Below are 17,774 nucleotides of genomic sequence, written 5' to 3'. Positions count from 1 at the left end.
AAGCCATTCAACTGTGCTCTCCTCAGAGTTATATTCACCATCGAGTCATCTCCCAAGCTACGTTTTTAGAGTTGCTCACTATCTCACTCTTTACTGTAGAAACAACTTACTGTATAGTAGGCTATGTCACGTTTGGCATTAGTGATCACTTGAATATACAGCTAAAACTTATCTCACTCAATCGCATCTGCCTGCGGATCGCTGATTGGCTAAAAGTGCGTGCTCGTCGGTGATGTAAACACTAACGCCAGCTGACTCTACATGGGCGTGTGTGTACAGTAATGTCATAATGACTAATTTTATGGACTACATTCACACTTTAGTTTAGTTTTTTAAACAATTAGACTTGTGTAGATGTTTGAAAACCACCGAACTGACCCCAAACCATCCCAAATTTTGTCCACCCGCCCAAACCCTTTATTACCCGCACAATCAAATTCAAAACCGGGGGTACTCGCCCAATCTGGCAACACTGGCCACATGTGCCTCACATTGCATCAAGTAATTCAATCCAGAGCTAAAGAAAGAAGACATGAAAGATATTACAGTAAACAATGCAGCGAGTAAACACAGACTGTGGGTGAAAATTTTTCCTCCCATCGGTTTTTGGTTCATTCTGTTTCCCAAATGCCTTGTGTTTACACAGTTTCCTCCATTAGCACGTCTATGTGAGCGCATGAGATTCACGTGTGTTCGGAAGGCCTGGTTGGGCCCCTCACTTTTTGAGGCACCTGCGCCGTTGACTCAAGATTCAGGAATGAACCCTCTGAGGCTCGGCTTATGAGTGCAGACAGGATCCAGCTGTAATATAAGTGAGAATGAAGCTGGGGAACTGTGCTATGAGAAGAGCTCCACCAGACAATCAATAACATCATACGGACACATTACCTTTCATTTCCTAACAGACATGTCCATGGGATTCAAAGACCTGGTTTATAAAAGCAAACGCCTCTTGAGCTGGAAATATCAAGTTTCCTTTGAGGAAACCATGAAATGTTTATGTCACTTTAAGTAACATGTTTTTTTCATCTTAGAATAGTTCAAGGCTGATGGAGTGATGATGGTTACAGTACCACACGTTTGAGTGGCAACGAGTTAAATTCATGCTTTCTTTCTTTCTTTCTTTCTTTCTTTCTTTCTTTCTTTCTTTCTTTCTTTCTTTCTTTCTTTCTTTCTTTCTTTCTTTCTTTCTTTCTTTCTTTCTGGCAATTACAAATAAACTTATGCAAAATAGCAGCCATTTATATACAATGTAGTCTATTACTTGTGGTGAACACTATTAAAAAATTCATATTGTATGTAAAAGTGTGGGAACCTTTTCTGCTATCTAGCAAAGAATAACCAAAATCTCAGTTTTACTTCACAGTATATCCTGGTTTCACAATTCTCAATATCAGTTTTGATTCCACAGCATAAACTGAATTTCAAACTCTTTTTTTTTTTTGCAGGTAGTCCAATGCTTTTTAAAGGGGGGGGATGCTCATTTTCACTCAATCTCCTGTTAATCTTGAGTACCTATAGAGTAGTATTGCATCCTTCATATCTTCATACAGGCGGGCCGTGTGGGCGGAGCTAAAGCTGTGCTAACGCGGCGAGCTAACAACACACCGAGACATTTGAAGCAGTTTTACTCACCGCCCGGTTCCAACGCACGACCGCGAACCTTTATCATTGTGACTGCTCGATCCATAAGCAAAATCCGTCGATTTGGGCTTTGTTTATAAAACAATCATCTTCGAAATGCAGGAAACAAACAAAAACACTTGCACAACTCCATTGATGCTCTGTAAAAATAAACTCCATCCACTGGTCCCTTAACGCCAGGTTCTTTGGGAATCTGTGCAGGGTTGTCTTGCCCTGGCAACCAAAAACACACTTTGGTGACATTTCGCTCTCTCGCTCTGGTCAGTCAATGTCTCTGTCTGGTCTACGTGTGTGCGCGCGCTCTTCCGTGAGAAGTGCACTTAGGACCCATATAAGGAAATTGCGCCACATCTGACGTCACACATGCCCATACTCGAAAAAACTTTCCGAAACTTGTGACAAACCGGAAGGAGCATTTTTGGCACAGAAATACTCCTTCAAACTTACAATTTAATTTTTGAAACTTTGTCCATGTTTAGCATTGGGAATCCAACTCTTTAACAGTGTAAAAAACTCAGTATGCATGAAATAGCATTTCACCCCCCCTTTAAGTAATTTTATGTTTATTTTATGTAAAGTTTATTTGTTTCTAAAAGTTTATTCAAATTAGAAAGTGTATAGAAAATGTAAAATTAGAATTAATATTGATTAATTTGACACTATTTGCACCTTTTTTATTATTATTTTTTTATGTACAATAAAACTAAAAGCTGAAGATTTTTCTGGTGTATCATTACAAATTGCAATTATCAACCAGCCCTAACATGCAGTAATGCTTTAAACACATTTGACAAGCTAGTTGATAAAAATCAACAATCGGTCAAGAAGACTGATTGGCTAACGCTATTTTCCCACTTGTCTGTGCTCTTTTATTCTTTCATGTAAACTGAAGTGAATAATGCACTATTTTAACTTTAATCAACAAGTAGAATTGATCATGACATTCTCACCTTATTCCAAAAAAATTCGCTGACCCAATGCTGAGCTAGTGAATGTCAGAACTAGTTGATGCACAAAATCAGTACCCTGATAAAGAGGTTGACTGGCAAAAAGTATTTTATGTATTTTGAAAATACAAAAATACTTATCTTAAATGTATTTAAATACAAATTACATTTGATTTTTTCCAAAGGCTTTAAAATACAAAATAGTATTTTGTATTACAAAAACATGTATCTGAAATACTGCCCATCCCTGACTGTAAGGCACTTACAATGGGAGTAAATGGGACCAATTTCTAGAGAAATTAAAAGCAGAAATGTTCTATTTACTCATTAAAAATTGTGAATTATTTGAGCTGTAAAGCAGTTGTAAAAAAAAAAAAAAAAAAAAAAAAAAACAACAGATAAAAGGTTAATTAGCAGTTTCCCCCACACTGAAATCATGTTAGCACATATTATTTAATATTGCGTCTTCAAAAGTGCTACGTATGTCCATCTGAGCGAAACATTAGAATTAGAATCATTTGAATTTGTGAATGAATCTTTGGTCAAAAGAAATGTCAAACACATGAGACATACATCATTGTATGTGGATTCTGTTCCTGAACCTAAGGAGAGTATAAGTTGTAAAGAGAACAAGTGCAAAGTGAGCAAGAACAGTTAACATGTTCCCATACATATCACATCTAGAAGAAAGATTTGGTCATAGCGTTCAGATTAAACAATCAACTCTCTTAATAAAATATATAATTTACATTGCATTGAACAGGAAATGTATCAGAGGCAACTAGGCCGTGTTCCCATTCCCTATTAACAATGGTACATTCCCAAACTTAGCGGAACAAAGAATTCCCTCCACCGTTTCCCCATCGGACTTTTCAGGCTATGGGACTGACAATACCGCACAAAGAAAACAGGTATTTCAATCATTTCGCAATTTGTACGATACCACTATCACTGTCACACATCCCACTAGTAACATCGACTCACAAGTTCTAATATTACATAAAAAAACAAGTCAACTGTCAAACGCCCACAAACTAGAATCAAAACTATCTGTGTTGGTTCATCCAGTAGCTGTTTGGTACATCACTTAGCACGCTTTATGTCTTCTCTCTCACAAAATGACCTGCCACCCACTCCTGTCCCAGCTGTGCTAAAACATTGCTCACCAGCAGACCAACTGGACAACCAGGGCAGAGATCCAAACGTGGGTGGACTGAAGGCCCGCAGCTTGATTCTTGAGTCTTACACACAATAGTCAATTGAGGGAAAGGATCCATTGCTGATTTGGCCACCAAACTAAACTGGATCATTTGTAGATTCCAGAAGATGCCAGTATCATTAGCAGTCATGAAAAAAAAGTGATTTGTGTGTTACCAACTTGCAAACATCGTTGAGGGGATTGAGGGGGATTTGATAGGGAACAGTGTTGTAGAGCTACCAACTGCTAAACAAATAATTTATATGGATTTTCCCAATCCGGTTTAATACCTATTAAGTTATTCACGACACGGAATCTCTCCTTCTTACATATATTGCAACAATCTTTTTTTATTTTAATTTTGTAATTGCTGGACTGGTGAAGATTGGCATTTAAGAATGCAATTTATTTTTATTTTCTTTCATTTGGTATTGGACCCAGCAGGCCTTTTCTTATGTGAACATCTGACTATCCATATTATATTACTACAGATAACTGACACAGCAGTTCTAAATATTAGGGTTAGTAAAATGGTTTAATGTTTTTTAAAAAAGTCTCTTATTCTCACCAGGACTGCATAAAAACAACAACAACAACAACAACAACAAAAAACATTAAAAACAGCAATACAAAATACTATTACAATAACTATTTTCTATTTGAATATATTTTAAAATGCAATTTATTCCTGTGATGGCAAAGCTGAATTTTCAGCATCATTACTCCATCTTCAGCATCACATGATCCTTCAGAAATCATTCTAATATGCTGATCTGCTGCTCAGGAAACATTTCTTCTTTTTATCAATGTTGAAAACAGTTGTGCTGCCTAATATTTTTGTAGAAACTATTTTTTGTCAGGATTATTTTGATGAATAGAAAGTGAGAAGAACATTATGGGCCCTATCTTGCACCCAGCGCAATTGACTTTGTACACCGACGCATGTATCATTCCTATTTTGCACCCGCGCAAAGCGCGCTTTTCCCTCCACAGAAGCACGTCGCTAAACTAGGGAATGAACTTGCGCTCCCTGGGCGGTTCAGCGCAAAGAGGAGGCGTGTTCCGGCGCAAACGTTCCTTCATGCTATTTTGCAGGTTTAGAAAACAATTGCGCCACTAACCAGGAAAAAATAGTTTAAAGTCAGTTATTCGTAATGCTATTTTAAGGGCGCATGCTTGGCCATAATCAATGTAGCGTGTGCACAACGCACATACACTTTGATTCTCTCATCTACACAGAAGCAGCAGTTTTCAGTTTTAGATAGATTTACCCAAATTATCATACGCCTTTTTAACCGAAGTTAATTTGGGTGGGTTTCTCCTTCCCCAACGTCCCTGACGAGAGCGTTGCTCTCCTTGGCTGTGAACCGCTCCCCAAATCCGCCGTTATAATAGGAATCCGCTTTAGAACAAACGCGTCTGCTCTTAAAGGGAATGTGAGATGACGCTCTGATTGGTTTATTTCACGTTACGCCCAAACCACACCTATGAATAATGAAGCTACTTCAGACCAACCCATTTTAGATTTGCGCCTGGCGCAAGAGTCATTTATCCCGCCGGGAAAATAGCAACAGCACCAAGACTCGCCCACAAAGTTACTTGCACTTTGACACTTGCGTTTCAGATCGTTAAAATAGGGCCCTATAAATGTGTTTTGCTATCAAGTTTGATCAATTTAATGCATCCTTGAAGAATAAAAGAATGCTGTGAGCATGTAAGATATGCTGCTGCTGCTGCATAAATAGTTATACATAAATCCCGAAGCAGATCTAGGCAGGTGGAGCTGGGGAGGTGAAGGATAGCACACTGCAGGACTAGCTTAACAAACAATGAACCAGAATATTTAACTGTTGAGCAAACCCATTGGCTGCAGGATCAGCAGAGGCCAATCAGCTTGCGCCATGCGGTAATGCGGTAATGAAGTGATTGCTTGCAGATTGCATCCTCTGCAGTATCATAACTGAACTAGATACATTCTCCAAATAAAATCTATACATATAGATTGTTTCCAAAAATGTAAGACTTCACTGTGCTAAAACCTGTGGTGACATTTCATATGGCAGCTGAAAATTAGCAGGACAGAAGGGCCTGAGCAGGGAGGGAGGGAGGGAGGGAGGGAGAGAGAGAGAGAGAGAGAGAGAGAGAGAGAGAGAGAGAGATAACATGACCTGATTCTATTCACTATGAAGACATGAGAGACTAAACTGTTCCTTCCTTTATAAGAACTAGATTATTGTTATCTCCCAAAAAGAGAAGGAGAGAAAAGGAGTGACTGATAGAAAGCAGGATTCCTCGCCCTATTTAAAAAAACTTTACTTATATGTCACAGAGAGAGAGAAAAAAGGGTTATATATATACATATATATATATATATATATATATATATATATATATATATATATATATATATAATTATTATTATTATTATTACTTCACCTGCCTATACAGCGGGGGAAATAAGTATTGAACACATCACCATTTTTCTCAGTAAATATATTTCCAAAGGTGCTATTGACATGAAATTTTCACCAGATGTTGATAACAACCCAAGGAATTCATACATACAAAGAAACCAAAAAAAAAAAGAAAAGAAATGGTGACGTGTTCAATACTTATATCAACGCTGTATATATAGTTTTAATAATAGTAATGTCATTTTTGACCCTGATCTTTATACAAGCTTGTCTTTCTGTGGTGCACCCGTACCTGGCAATAAAGCTCTTCACATTGTAGACAGATAAGATATGATAGGATGAGACTGACTGACTGATTGTGAATCACTCCAAAGCAAGACTTCCTCTCCAGGAAATGTGCCTCTTCTCAGACAGGCAAACAGATGTTTCGAACATACGTCAAACCTCAAGTGCATCTTTTCAGCGGCCTTCAGCTTGGTTCCTTTCAAGTCACTCATGTTGATTACTCTTAGATCACTGTTTAGACTGCCAACCGAGTGGAAACTACAGGTCTAATTCCTGTGTTGAGACTAAAATAAAAGAGCCATGGCCTTTAGTAAAACAGGGGCATCTTTATCATATAGCCTTAGTAGACCACATATATCTAAAATGGCTGGAATGTAGGGTTTACTACTGTACTGTGAATAAATGCCATTAAGTTATTTATGAGTCCCTTATGACATATTAGACAAAAGTAATCATAAATACATTTTTATAACTCAAGGTCACTTTTCTTTTTTTTCTTTTTTTACTTTCTAGTATATTGTGTAGTTTAATGGAAGCTAAAGGCCTATGAATCTATTTTGACCTCCACATTTTCTTCTTTGGAACTAGCATTTAAATAGAGAGGAATGTTTGTCAAGACAGGAAATGTCAAAATATATAATATGTCCTTAAAGGAGACTAATCGTCAAAAATGGAAAAATCCAAAACCCTTGACAGGAAGGAAGAAGATAAGCATTCACCATTAGGAATTTGTTATGGAAACTTTTTCAATGAAGTCGTTAGGGTTTGTGTTTCCAGTGAAACGACAATTTACAATGCACTAACAGGGTTTTTGTTGGAAAAAGCCATGAAGTCTGAAAGTTATTAAGGATGTGTGTATTTTGCATACTTGTGCATTTAAAGAGAGATTTAAAGTCTGATGGCTGTAGGCTGGTGTACTGTAAATACTTTGCAGTTGTCAACTGCTGGGTGGGCGGATGGATTGATGGATGGATAGACAGACAGATATATAGATCTCGATGTTGTCCCACACTAGCAATAACAGAGACAGGACTGTAGTCTCTTGTATGTGGGGGCAATGCTTTTCTGTTTCCATGAGATTCATTGCAGTTGTTAGATTGCACCCACCCAACTAAAAGTAAAAAAAAAATCTCTCAGTGTTGCAGTCCCAGTTGCATCTTGTGCTTGTGCTTCTCCCTGTCTACAAAGCTTCTTTTGTTTGTCTATGTGCTCTTTAAATCTGAAGAGACTTTTTCCAAGACTCTACAGCTGAATATGGAAAGGGCACAGACAACGTGGAAGATAGAAGGGGTGATATTTAAAGGAAATAAAAAAGTCCTTTGAGAAACAAGAGAAGAAAAGTCTCTTTCAGTATGGAGGCATGAGGAAATGAAGATGGCATTCGGGAAATACTTGTGGTATCTGTTTGAAGGAGGGAAACAGAGAAAATGTTCCATAACATTACGTGACATATCCAAAAAAAGATATCAAAATAATAATAATAATGCTGGCTGAATGAATCTCATAGAGTTGCAGTCTTCAAAATAAATCCATTTTTAATGTAGTGAGAGTAAAGGCATGGACTAGAAAGTGTGTGATTAAATGGACAATGAGAGCAAACAAGAAGTTCAACAGATCTTTCCACCGGGACAGACACAGGGAATTCAAGTACTCCATTACTTCCTCTCTCACACAGACACATGGAAGTCTATGAAAAGAGATGCAGGATGCACAGCCTATTTACCTGGAACATGGATCCATTTATAGAGAATCTGCTTTTTTCTCACAGCCAAAAAAAGAAAAGAAAGATAAGAGCAATTGTGCCTCTTTCCCACCAACAAGAAACTATCATACGAAATTATCTGTTGAAACGTATCGTATTACACCACCTGAGAAAAAAAAAAAAAAGAAGAAGCTAACTGTCCTGTATGTGTGTCTCTTTTTCAAAACAGTGATGGAGTAGTGAATAGTGATATCATTTTATTCACTAAAGTGTTAACATTTCTTCTTCCAACTAACAAATCTCAACTCACATGACGAATATTGCTAATATGGTTATTTTGGCTGGCAGGCACTACAGGTCCATAGTATTTCATAAAATATCCTCATAAAGTAACAGCCAAAAAACAAAACAAAAACAAAACAAACAAAACATTAGATACAGTAAATAATGTTCCTTTATAGAACACAATAGAAATGTGTATAAATACAAAGCTTATCATATAAAAAAAATTAATTAAAAAAAAAGTGTTTGATACTTTGTAATGGGAGGGGGAATAAAACAAAACAAAACAAAACAAAACAAAACAAAACAAAACAAAACAAAACAAAACAAAACAAAACAAAACAAAACAAAACAAAACACTCAAGGATTCAGTTAGGCTGTGCAGTGCCAGTACAGTTACATTCATAAAATGTATTAGACAATTTATTGTGTTTAATATGAACCAATGGATGATCCTATAAGATTCATTTGACTATTTTTCTCTGATAAAATACCGCTGCGAATAAATCTAAATCATCAAACTACTGTAGATGTATTACTTTTTCCTGTACAAATAAACACTTCAAGTTGTATTAGGCCATAGAAATAATACTATAAAATGTCCACAGTTCCTCTGGCCAAAAATATATCCCTCAACTTAAATGTTGAAAATAAACGTCCCTGTCATTATTACACAAATTAGTTTCAAGTTTATTTCCTGCTGGCCTCACATGTCAAGGCCGGACAGAGGAGGGTTCACAATGGACCCAGTGGGAGACATGAACTGTGTCCAGACATCTGTGTGGCTGTTTTTTTCCCAATAAACATCATTTATGAACACATACATCAAACTAAGGACTACACAAAGAGTGGAGTGGAAAAGTGTGTTTGGCTCAAGTAAGATGCTGACAGATCCTGGAAGGAAACAAAATTGTGAAATTTGATAGTAATTTTGTATGGAATAATTTTTGCTCTCTTTTGAAATTTTCCACCACAATGCTGGAGGTTGCCAGGGCGCTGCTATGCAGTTGCTAACGTGTTTTTAGGTTGTTGTTATGGAGTTGCTAGGGGGTTCTGAGAATTTTCAAGAAATTGTGTCTTAACTGCAGCCTGCAGTTATTTCAATCAATTTATATCAATCCTTCCCTTTTCTATCGTGTGCTATCCTGAATGATGTCTGAAACTTTGTATTAGTAGCACTTCTCATGTTATTGCATTTTTAGATTAATTGCTTGTTGTATTCCTCATTTGTAAATCGCATTGGATAAAAGCACCTGCTAAATTATCAAATGTAAATGTAAATATTCTGGGTGAATGCTTATATTTAGTCCCTGTATATGGCTAATATTACAAAAAATATCAGAATGTAATTGGTTTAACAATGTAAATCCTGTCGTGCATTACAACTATAAATCAAAGTGAAAAGCTGACTTATATATAACAGAATGTCAGACTGAACAGAAATATGACTTTTCTGTTGTGTCATGTGCGTCAGAAATACAATCAGGGAGTGTTTGTCTACAATTCCTTCCCTTTTGTGTTTTCATTTATGTTTAACAAAAGGAAAAAATGTCTTTTGGAATGAGCGCACTTTACCCTCAGCAGTCTTGGCACTTTATATGGCTCAACAGAACAATCAAACCCCTTTTCCTCCTTTACAATGCAGGAAAAAAAGACAACCAAAGTGACATCTCAAGTCATACTCACGAGGCCCTTCATATCCTGATATTTGCTAAGGAATGTGTTTCCTCTCTCCTTCACCCTCCCTAAGGAGCTTTAATTTTACAACAGATGATGAGAGGTCACAGATTTGGTGAACAAACAGCCATGTCTTGTACAGCCGGAAACACTGTCAAACACCTAGAATTCAATTCTGAATTACTCTGTAAAAAACTGAGATCTCGAATAAATGAAAAAAAAAGACATCCAACTTCAGTGCAGTGCAGTGTTTAACTTTAGTGCAACTTATCTGTTATTTAAAGTTGCTATGTACTTCAGTGAACATAATCAGTTCAATATAAGTTTAACAAACTTCAATTGGCCTGCGTTTTGAAATGAAGTTTTATGTATTCTTGATGTAGTTAGTTGGAAGTGTAGTACAAGATAATATCAATATCATTTAGCACTTATCCATTGAAGTATTGCATTTTATTTACTGCATGCAACTGCAGGATTAGTATGCAAATGAGATTGTTTCATTATATTTTAGGGATGTGCATGAGTCCTCGAGTACTCTGAAGTGACAGCGACGATCGATCATGAAAACGATGATCGCTGTGACTTTGAAAAATAGATTTATTTTTTTCTGATTTTGGGGCTGTACCTGAGGTCTGATTCGTTAGCACATGCATTCCAGACCGGCGAAATAAAGTTAATTGAATGATGCCTAAATCACTTTGATCATGACAATACTGTTAACTGCAAGTGCCAATCTGTCATATACAGTACATAACATTAATTCTTTGTGCTTTAGTTGCCTGTGTTTCAGCATTACACATTCAGACAAGCACAATCAAGTTCACTAGTATAGATTCACATCCTTTTGTGTAGATGTAAGTTACTTTTATAGTGTATATATTTTGTTAATTTAATATATGATGACCTTTGGTTGAGTTTATAAACCTGCTAGGAAAGCGCTTCAGTTTACCGGTGTTCATTGACCCTTCAGCGTCTGCTCAAACAGCACTGCCCAACATTATTGACTGTGATTGGGTTTTTTGAGACAGTCATATTTCTTTTAGATATTATTATTTTTTTAAACATTGGTGATAATCCAGCAGTGTTCTTTTTTTTCTTTTTTTTTTTTCAATGGTAGGCCTATGTTTTAATTAAAATCGTTTCTCATCATGGCTTGGAAACTTGATGTCACTTGATAAAGTAGATACAAAATACAATTAAGTGCAAGATGTGCAGCGCCAATCTGCCATATGCATAACATTACAATGAGAAACCTATAGAATGTTGTAGAATGATTATAGAATGATTTCTTTATGCTTTAATGTTTCAGCGCATTGTCACGGGGAGATCACATCCACAATGGGAGTAACACTTTCTGACTAGTACGTAACTCTGTTCAGGTTCACTTGCATTTGGGTCTTTTTGCCCAGATAGAAGTTGTAATGTTACTTTTATGTTGTGTATCTAGGATATCAAATATGATGTGTCATATAGAAAAGGCTTCAGTTTACTGGTGTTCATTCACTCTTCAGCTTCACCTAGATGTTTCTTTTTCAAAAACATTGATGCATTGTCGATAGTCTAGCAGTGTTTTGTTTCTAGTCATGTTTTCATATTTGATGATGGACACGCCCTTCAAATCCAACACAATAGCACTGGATGGATAAAGACACTTAGGCTGAGCTATAAGACTGAAACAGACTTACCCTCGCACCCTTCTCAGGATAACACTGACACCCTCCGCTGCAGTCTCTCCCCCCACATGGTCCACTGCTCTTCTTCACTCCCTGAAAGAGAAAAGAAATTAATTAAGCCACATGAAATGACACAGTACATTTGATTCACATCATATTTAGCCTTAAGATAACAGAGAAGAATGCTGCAAAGTTGTGATGTTGTGCTAGAGGCTATCACTGTACTGTTGGTTTTTCTAATGTGGCAGCTTGACGTGAATCTCCATCATGTTCCAGACACTGCAGCTGTGCTTGGTCAAACTGTGTCACTCAACAGACCATAATTTATTTGTTTATTTATCTTCCTGGTCATTTAAAGGACAAGATCATTTCAAAAATATCCATGAGAATGTAAAATGTTTAACTTACCAAAGGTACAAATATATATATTCCAAATTTGGAAGATAACTGTTGGTGGTTTTATTTAATTAAAACTTAAACTTTTACTTTTTCTTGTGTTAAGACAACATTAAAACTTTTAAAATGCCTTCATCCTTTATCTTTGATACCTTTCAAATGCATTTTATGTATAGCTTTTATTGCACAACCCTAATGCCAGACCCAATCAATATTTAAATATGGAAATTCATTATTTTTTAACTAAAATAATCTGAAGCATCAGAATCAGAGAAGAACATACTTGAGATCAAATATGAGATGCATATGAGAAACATGCTTAAATCTTAATACCCATCTTTAAATGTCCTTCAAAGCATGTCTAGTTAGACTAAGTTAGCTATGGAATTTCACCATAAAGGAAAGTTAATAACGTTAATAAAGTACATAACATTAACCCATAACAGGAATTCAGTTAAGGGAGTCTGTAAATTACTGAGCTAATAAATACATGATTTATTTTTCTCTTTGCAAGAGGGGACCTCATTTTTGGAGGGTCTCATTCAATGACGGCAGTATGTCTGCTCACACCTACACACTGATCCCACATACTGCTGAAACAGTTGTGTGTCCATGAAACCTTTAATGCCAAGACAAAACTGTCTGCGACAAAGTGTTTCAGAGACATTCCGTCTTGTTCGTCTGATATGAGATGCTGGACAAGCAACAGACAAAGGCCACATTGAGCCTCTTGCCTCAAGTCACAAAGAAGACCTCAGAAAGATTCATGATTCTCTAGCAGAAAAAAAGACTAAAGTTATATGTCCTTCCTCTCGAATATTCACACTGCAGAGCCCAGATTTATAATACACATTTTTAACATTTAAATATTTATCAAATATGTGGATAAATAGTGGATAGAAGATAGTGTAGCGAATGTCAACCACTAAATAAGGTAAAGGTGTGGAAATGCTATTTTCTCTGAGCACTGTTAGTCCTGAAACAGTGACTCCATAGGGAAGCATTGTCTTACAGAAGGTGGGAAAGATGACAAACTAAAAAGCAGCACAAACGTCAAGGCAACCTAAACAATAAGAGTGGCCAGTTTCAGTTTATTGCTAAAAAGTTGATGATTGCAGCAGATGATGAGAGGAGTATTGTGTTCTATCCTGTTCCACCCCACGCATTCCCCAGAAAAAAAAAGACCTTTTCCTCCACTACCTGGAAAACATTTTCCAGCTAGTCTGAGTCAATGATCACCTGATTAGCATTTGTCTGCTTCCAAAAAGGCTTAAAGTATATGCACTCAGGAGTGTGTTTTTGTGTGTGAAGGAATGGGGTTTTCCAAATCAAATCACCGGAGGACAAAGGGTAATGAGTAACAACAGTTAATGATAACTAAGAAAGCTTGTGCAGTTTCATTTTATCCATTCCTGTAATGCCTGTACTGTGACAGGAGCTGAGAGAAAAGTTTCACACAGACATGATGAATTTATTTGCTGTTCAAGTGTAATGAAGGCAAACTAAAAAAAAAAACGAATGAGAGCAGGATCCGAATAGGAATGAATGAATGAATGAATGAATGAATGAATGAATGAATGAATGAATGAATGAATGAAAACAACACCAGGGAACACAAGGAGCAAACCTGGAGCAGAACTGAGAATATCAAACAAACAAGACCTGACAAACAACACAGGAAACGCTGGGGCTTAAATACAAAAGGGCTAACCATCTAACTAGACACACTTGAGAACAATCAAGACTAATGAACAGGGGAACCAATGAACAAAAGGACTACAACAATGGCACAAGAAACAGGATCAACAGAAATGTCTTTAATGTCATGTTTGATCAATTTAATGTATCTTTGCTAAATATAAGAATTGAAAAAAATAATCTTACTGACCACAAATTTTTGAACGATATTGATTTTCGCCACTTTGATCGTTGAGACTAGTGCTGACGTAAACACTCCACCTTTAAATAAACTACAAATTGGGTTTAAAATTTAAAGTGTTTATAAGTGTCCTTTTCATACTTGGGGACTTCATATAAAGTGAACAATAGTATCTTTCCAACTAAAAGGGATGTCCTGATACAGTGTGCAGTCTCTTCAGTCCTCGCAGAAAGGTCAGAAGGCTGCCATTAGGCCTTTGGCTATGTCTAGGCCTAAACAAAAATACCCAACTAAAACAGAGAACAAAAACACAGACGCACATTTGCAACTGCAAAAGCCAGAAATGTCCCAGACGACACTGACCGCTAAAACAATAATGAAACTAGACAACAGAGGCATAGATTAATGAGGAACGATCAAGCAACCGTCTAACTATGAAGCTCAAAGCCACACTGATATAAAACAGCAGAATGAAATGATGCTTACACTGCTTACTGTCAGGAGGTTGTTGGTTCAATAGCTTGACCCAAACTCACATACCTGCAACTTCCCTTTTAAATCTCTTTTCACATGTTGGAATGTTGCGAAAAATCTGCTTCAAACCAACTATATACAAACCAGAATCAGCTGTAGTCTCAAAGCACACTTAGAGACCATAGGGCATGCCATGTATTGTAGAGCTTTTCAACTGTCAGACATATTTATGGTACATATTTAAAAGGCATCCGAGTCTCGTTGTCATGAAGAGGCAAGTTGAGTGTTCAATAGGCCTCATTCATTTAAAGACATTTTAAGGCTCCTTAAATAAGAGACAGAGGGAAGTCTATGCTCCATTCCAGAGCCATGACTTCAGACTGGCCTGAAACTATGTGCATTCATCTCTGATGATCAACAATTATGCCCAAATTACATATAATCAATGTCTCAGAGACCTATTCTATTAGTAGCTGAATTTGAACACATGCTGTAAATAATGTCGTAATGAATAACTCTTTGTTAATTTTTTTAGGAATTTCAAACCTTCTGAGAAGTACACTTTCACAAATATTACAGAATTTCTTAATGTGAAAATAATATACTTAAAAAGAATACACTTGTATTATAAATTAAATTTATATTAAATGCTATAAGCTGCACATTAGAGTGCTTTTTTGAGTGCACTTACAGTTAGTATAACTTAAGCACATATTTATATGTAATTCTTATAATTACTTCTATGGTCCTTGAAATATGGTTAAAGTGCACTGCCGAATATACAAGCATTCGTGGTGCACTATAGTTTAATGTAATTTCTATTAACCTTGTATGTCATTCATTTCAATATATTTGTAATTACAATATTTGTAAAGATGAAGTTGCAATTTACATTATTAACTTCAAATGTAATATTGAATAACAACACTAAATTTAAAACATTCAAAAGTATAATCAAGCAATTTTACATGTGCTTTAGTGGTCTACACATCAAAATGAGTGTACTTATTTAAAGCATGACAAAGTTTTATTAAAATGTGTTTTAAAATGTACTTTTTAATTTGACATAATAACAAAGTGTACTTAAGTGTAGTCATGAATGTATACTCTATTTAAGTGGCCTTTTATTTGACTTCTTTGCCACAAGGGTGGCGATGTGCCAGCAAAAACCCATATTTAGTCTAGAACTTGTCTTAGACTTTATGAAGGAAGTGCCAAGTGTCAGAGAGATTAATGTGTCTAATAAAGAGAATAGAGTCAGATAACAGTGATATGTGTCCTTTCTCAAAGACATAACCTGTCTCCTCCTCCACGCTCCATCCGGTCTTGTTTTGACGCTATAGAGTGAGTGTTCAGTGAGGTTCAGATAGGCCTATCTCTAACTGTTCCTCCTCTACAAACAGACAGATAAAGGGAAACTATTACATTTGCACAACATAAATAAAACAATACTAAGGGCAACTTTAAGGTTTGAAGTGTTTGAATCATAGCATCATATAAATTAGTATCAATTGTGTGGTTAAATGACATAAGACTCTCACTGGGTGGCCATTTTAAAATCCCCACAGTTAGACATGAATTTGTTTGATATCTCTTGTTGGACATCACCCTTTGCGGTGTTCACTAGACAGCGTGATGACATTATAAGGACTCGAGCACCACATGTTTACATTACTGTGTGGGCACATGGCAGGAAAATGACTTCTATCCCATTTGTTTAAATGAGAATGCGTTCTTACGATAAAGAGAAAGAAACATCCATTTATGGACGTCAGTGTTTGCCTGTATACACAAAGACAATATGACTCATGCTGTTCTCAATGTACCACAGTCATAACTCTCTGTGGTTAACCACGTAACCATAATTCCCACAATAATTTCAACACTGTTGTCTAGCCTTGGCTGAACCATCTAACAGGTGTCTGGAACACACTGGGATCCAGATGCTTTAGGCCTTTTCTACTGGAGAGTGAAATCGCCGTGAAGACTCATCAACAACACACACACTCACACACACAAATGCTGTACAAACACAAAAAAGTTTTTGGTTTATGCTTGATTATAGACTTTAGTTATGGTAGATGCTAGGGATGCCACAATTCTCAATATAATATTGAACCGTTCGGTACGACATCCACGGTTCAATACGCGCTTGTGAATTGCGGTTTTTTCGGTTTTACGTTTAAATAATTTATGTGCGTTTTATTTCTCTCCGAATTGACTGTTTGTGTGTGCCTGTAAGTCTACAAGCTGAAAAGGAAATTCCCCGCGAGTAAATATTCAATATGCTCTAAATTTAGGGGGCGCTTAACCATCATTCCACACTTTAACATGGCGAGCGGCGGTGAAGTGAGGCTACAGTACGAGGAAGCGCCGGCGTCTTTCAAATCCGTGGTGTGGGGACATTTCGGTTTTGCCGTTGAGTATAGTGCCGAGGAAGAAAAAACGGTAAACAATAAAAATAACTGTGTGCAAGCATTGTTTTACACGTGTAGCCTACTCAAACGGAAAGACTTCCAACATGACTGCACATCTGCGGCGCCATCACCCAATATCACTGTCTGAAGGCACAAATATGTTTATTTGAAATGGTCAATTTAAAGGGGTCGCACACCGGACGCGCAGCGCCACGTCTTTTAAATTCGAAAACATTATTCTCTATGAGTGTACGTAGCGCTACACACACCGTCGGCGCCTTTCGGCTCAGGACCGTGTTCAAAATCCTGCCGCGCCACAGAATGCCATCTATATAGTTTTACATTAAATGTACATTTATTTGTCTCAAATCGTCGTTAATGTATATACTGACTTCACCCTGTGCTGCAATACATTTAGTTTTACATTCATTCACAGAAATCAGCTGCTTGAATGAAAATTGCTGATGTTATCGGATTTTCAGGTGACATTCAGTTAACGGACGCTCTGAGGTAAAGAGATGTCAGTGTTAATTGTATATTATACAATACACTAAGAACTAGTGGACTTTGCTTAGCTTTTAAGTAAAATAAAGGAGTATTGCAATAAATCGTTTTTATTTTTTTCTCCTTAACCTCTTACTGTTCCTACTGCCTAAGCACAGAATAACAAAAAAACACTATTATGTGTCAAGCCATCAGAACCGAACCGAACCGAAAACCGTGGTTAAAAAACCGAGGTATGTATTGAACCGTGGGCTAACTGTATTGTTGCATCCCTAGTAGATG

General features: G+C 36.7%; 1 protein-coding gene across 1 annotated transcript in view; it reads right to left on the bottom strand.

Annotated features, from left to right (window-relative positions):
• The window catches only part of col4a2 (collagen, type IV, alpha 2), a 133,083-nt gene that overhangs the window by 81,223 nt on the left and 34,086 nt on the right, over nt 1–17,774 (bottom strand). Inside the window, exon 4 of the mRNA XM_081369536.1 lies at nt 11,835–11,915. Coding sequence (XP_081225662.1) covers nt 11,835–11,915 — 81 coding nt within the window. The remainder of the gene's footprint in view (nt 1–11,834; nt 11,916–17,774) is intronic.

This window comes from Scardinius erythrophthalmus (assembly GCF_964197995.2).
Source record: "Scardinius erythrophthalmus genome assembly, chromosome: 6".
Taxonomy (NCBI): Eukaryota; Metazoa; Chordata; class Actinopteri; order Cypriniformes; family Leuciscidae; genus Scardinius; species Scardinius erythrophthalmus.
This window is presented reverse-complemented; position numbering and strand designations above follow the sequence as displayed.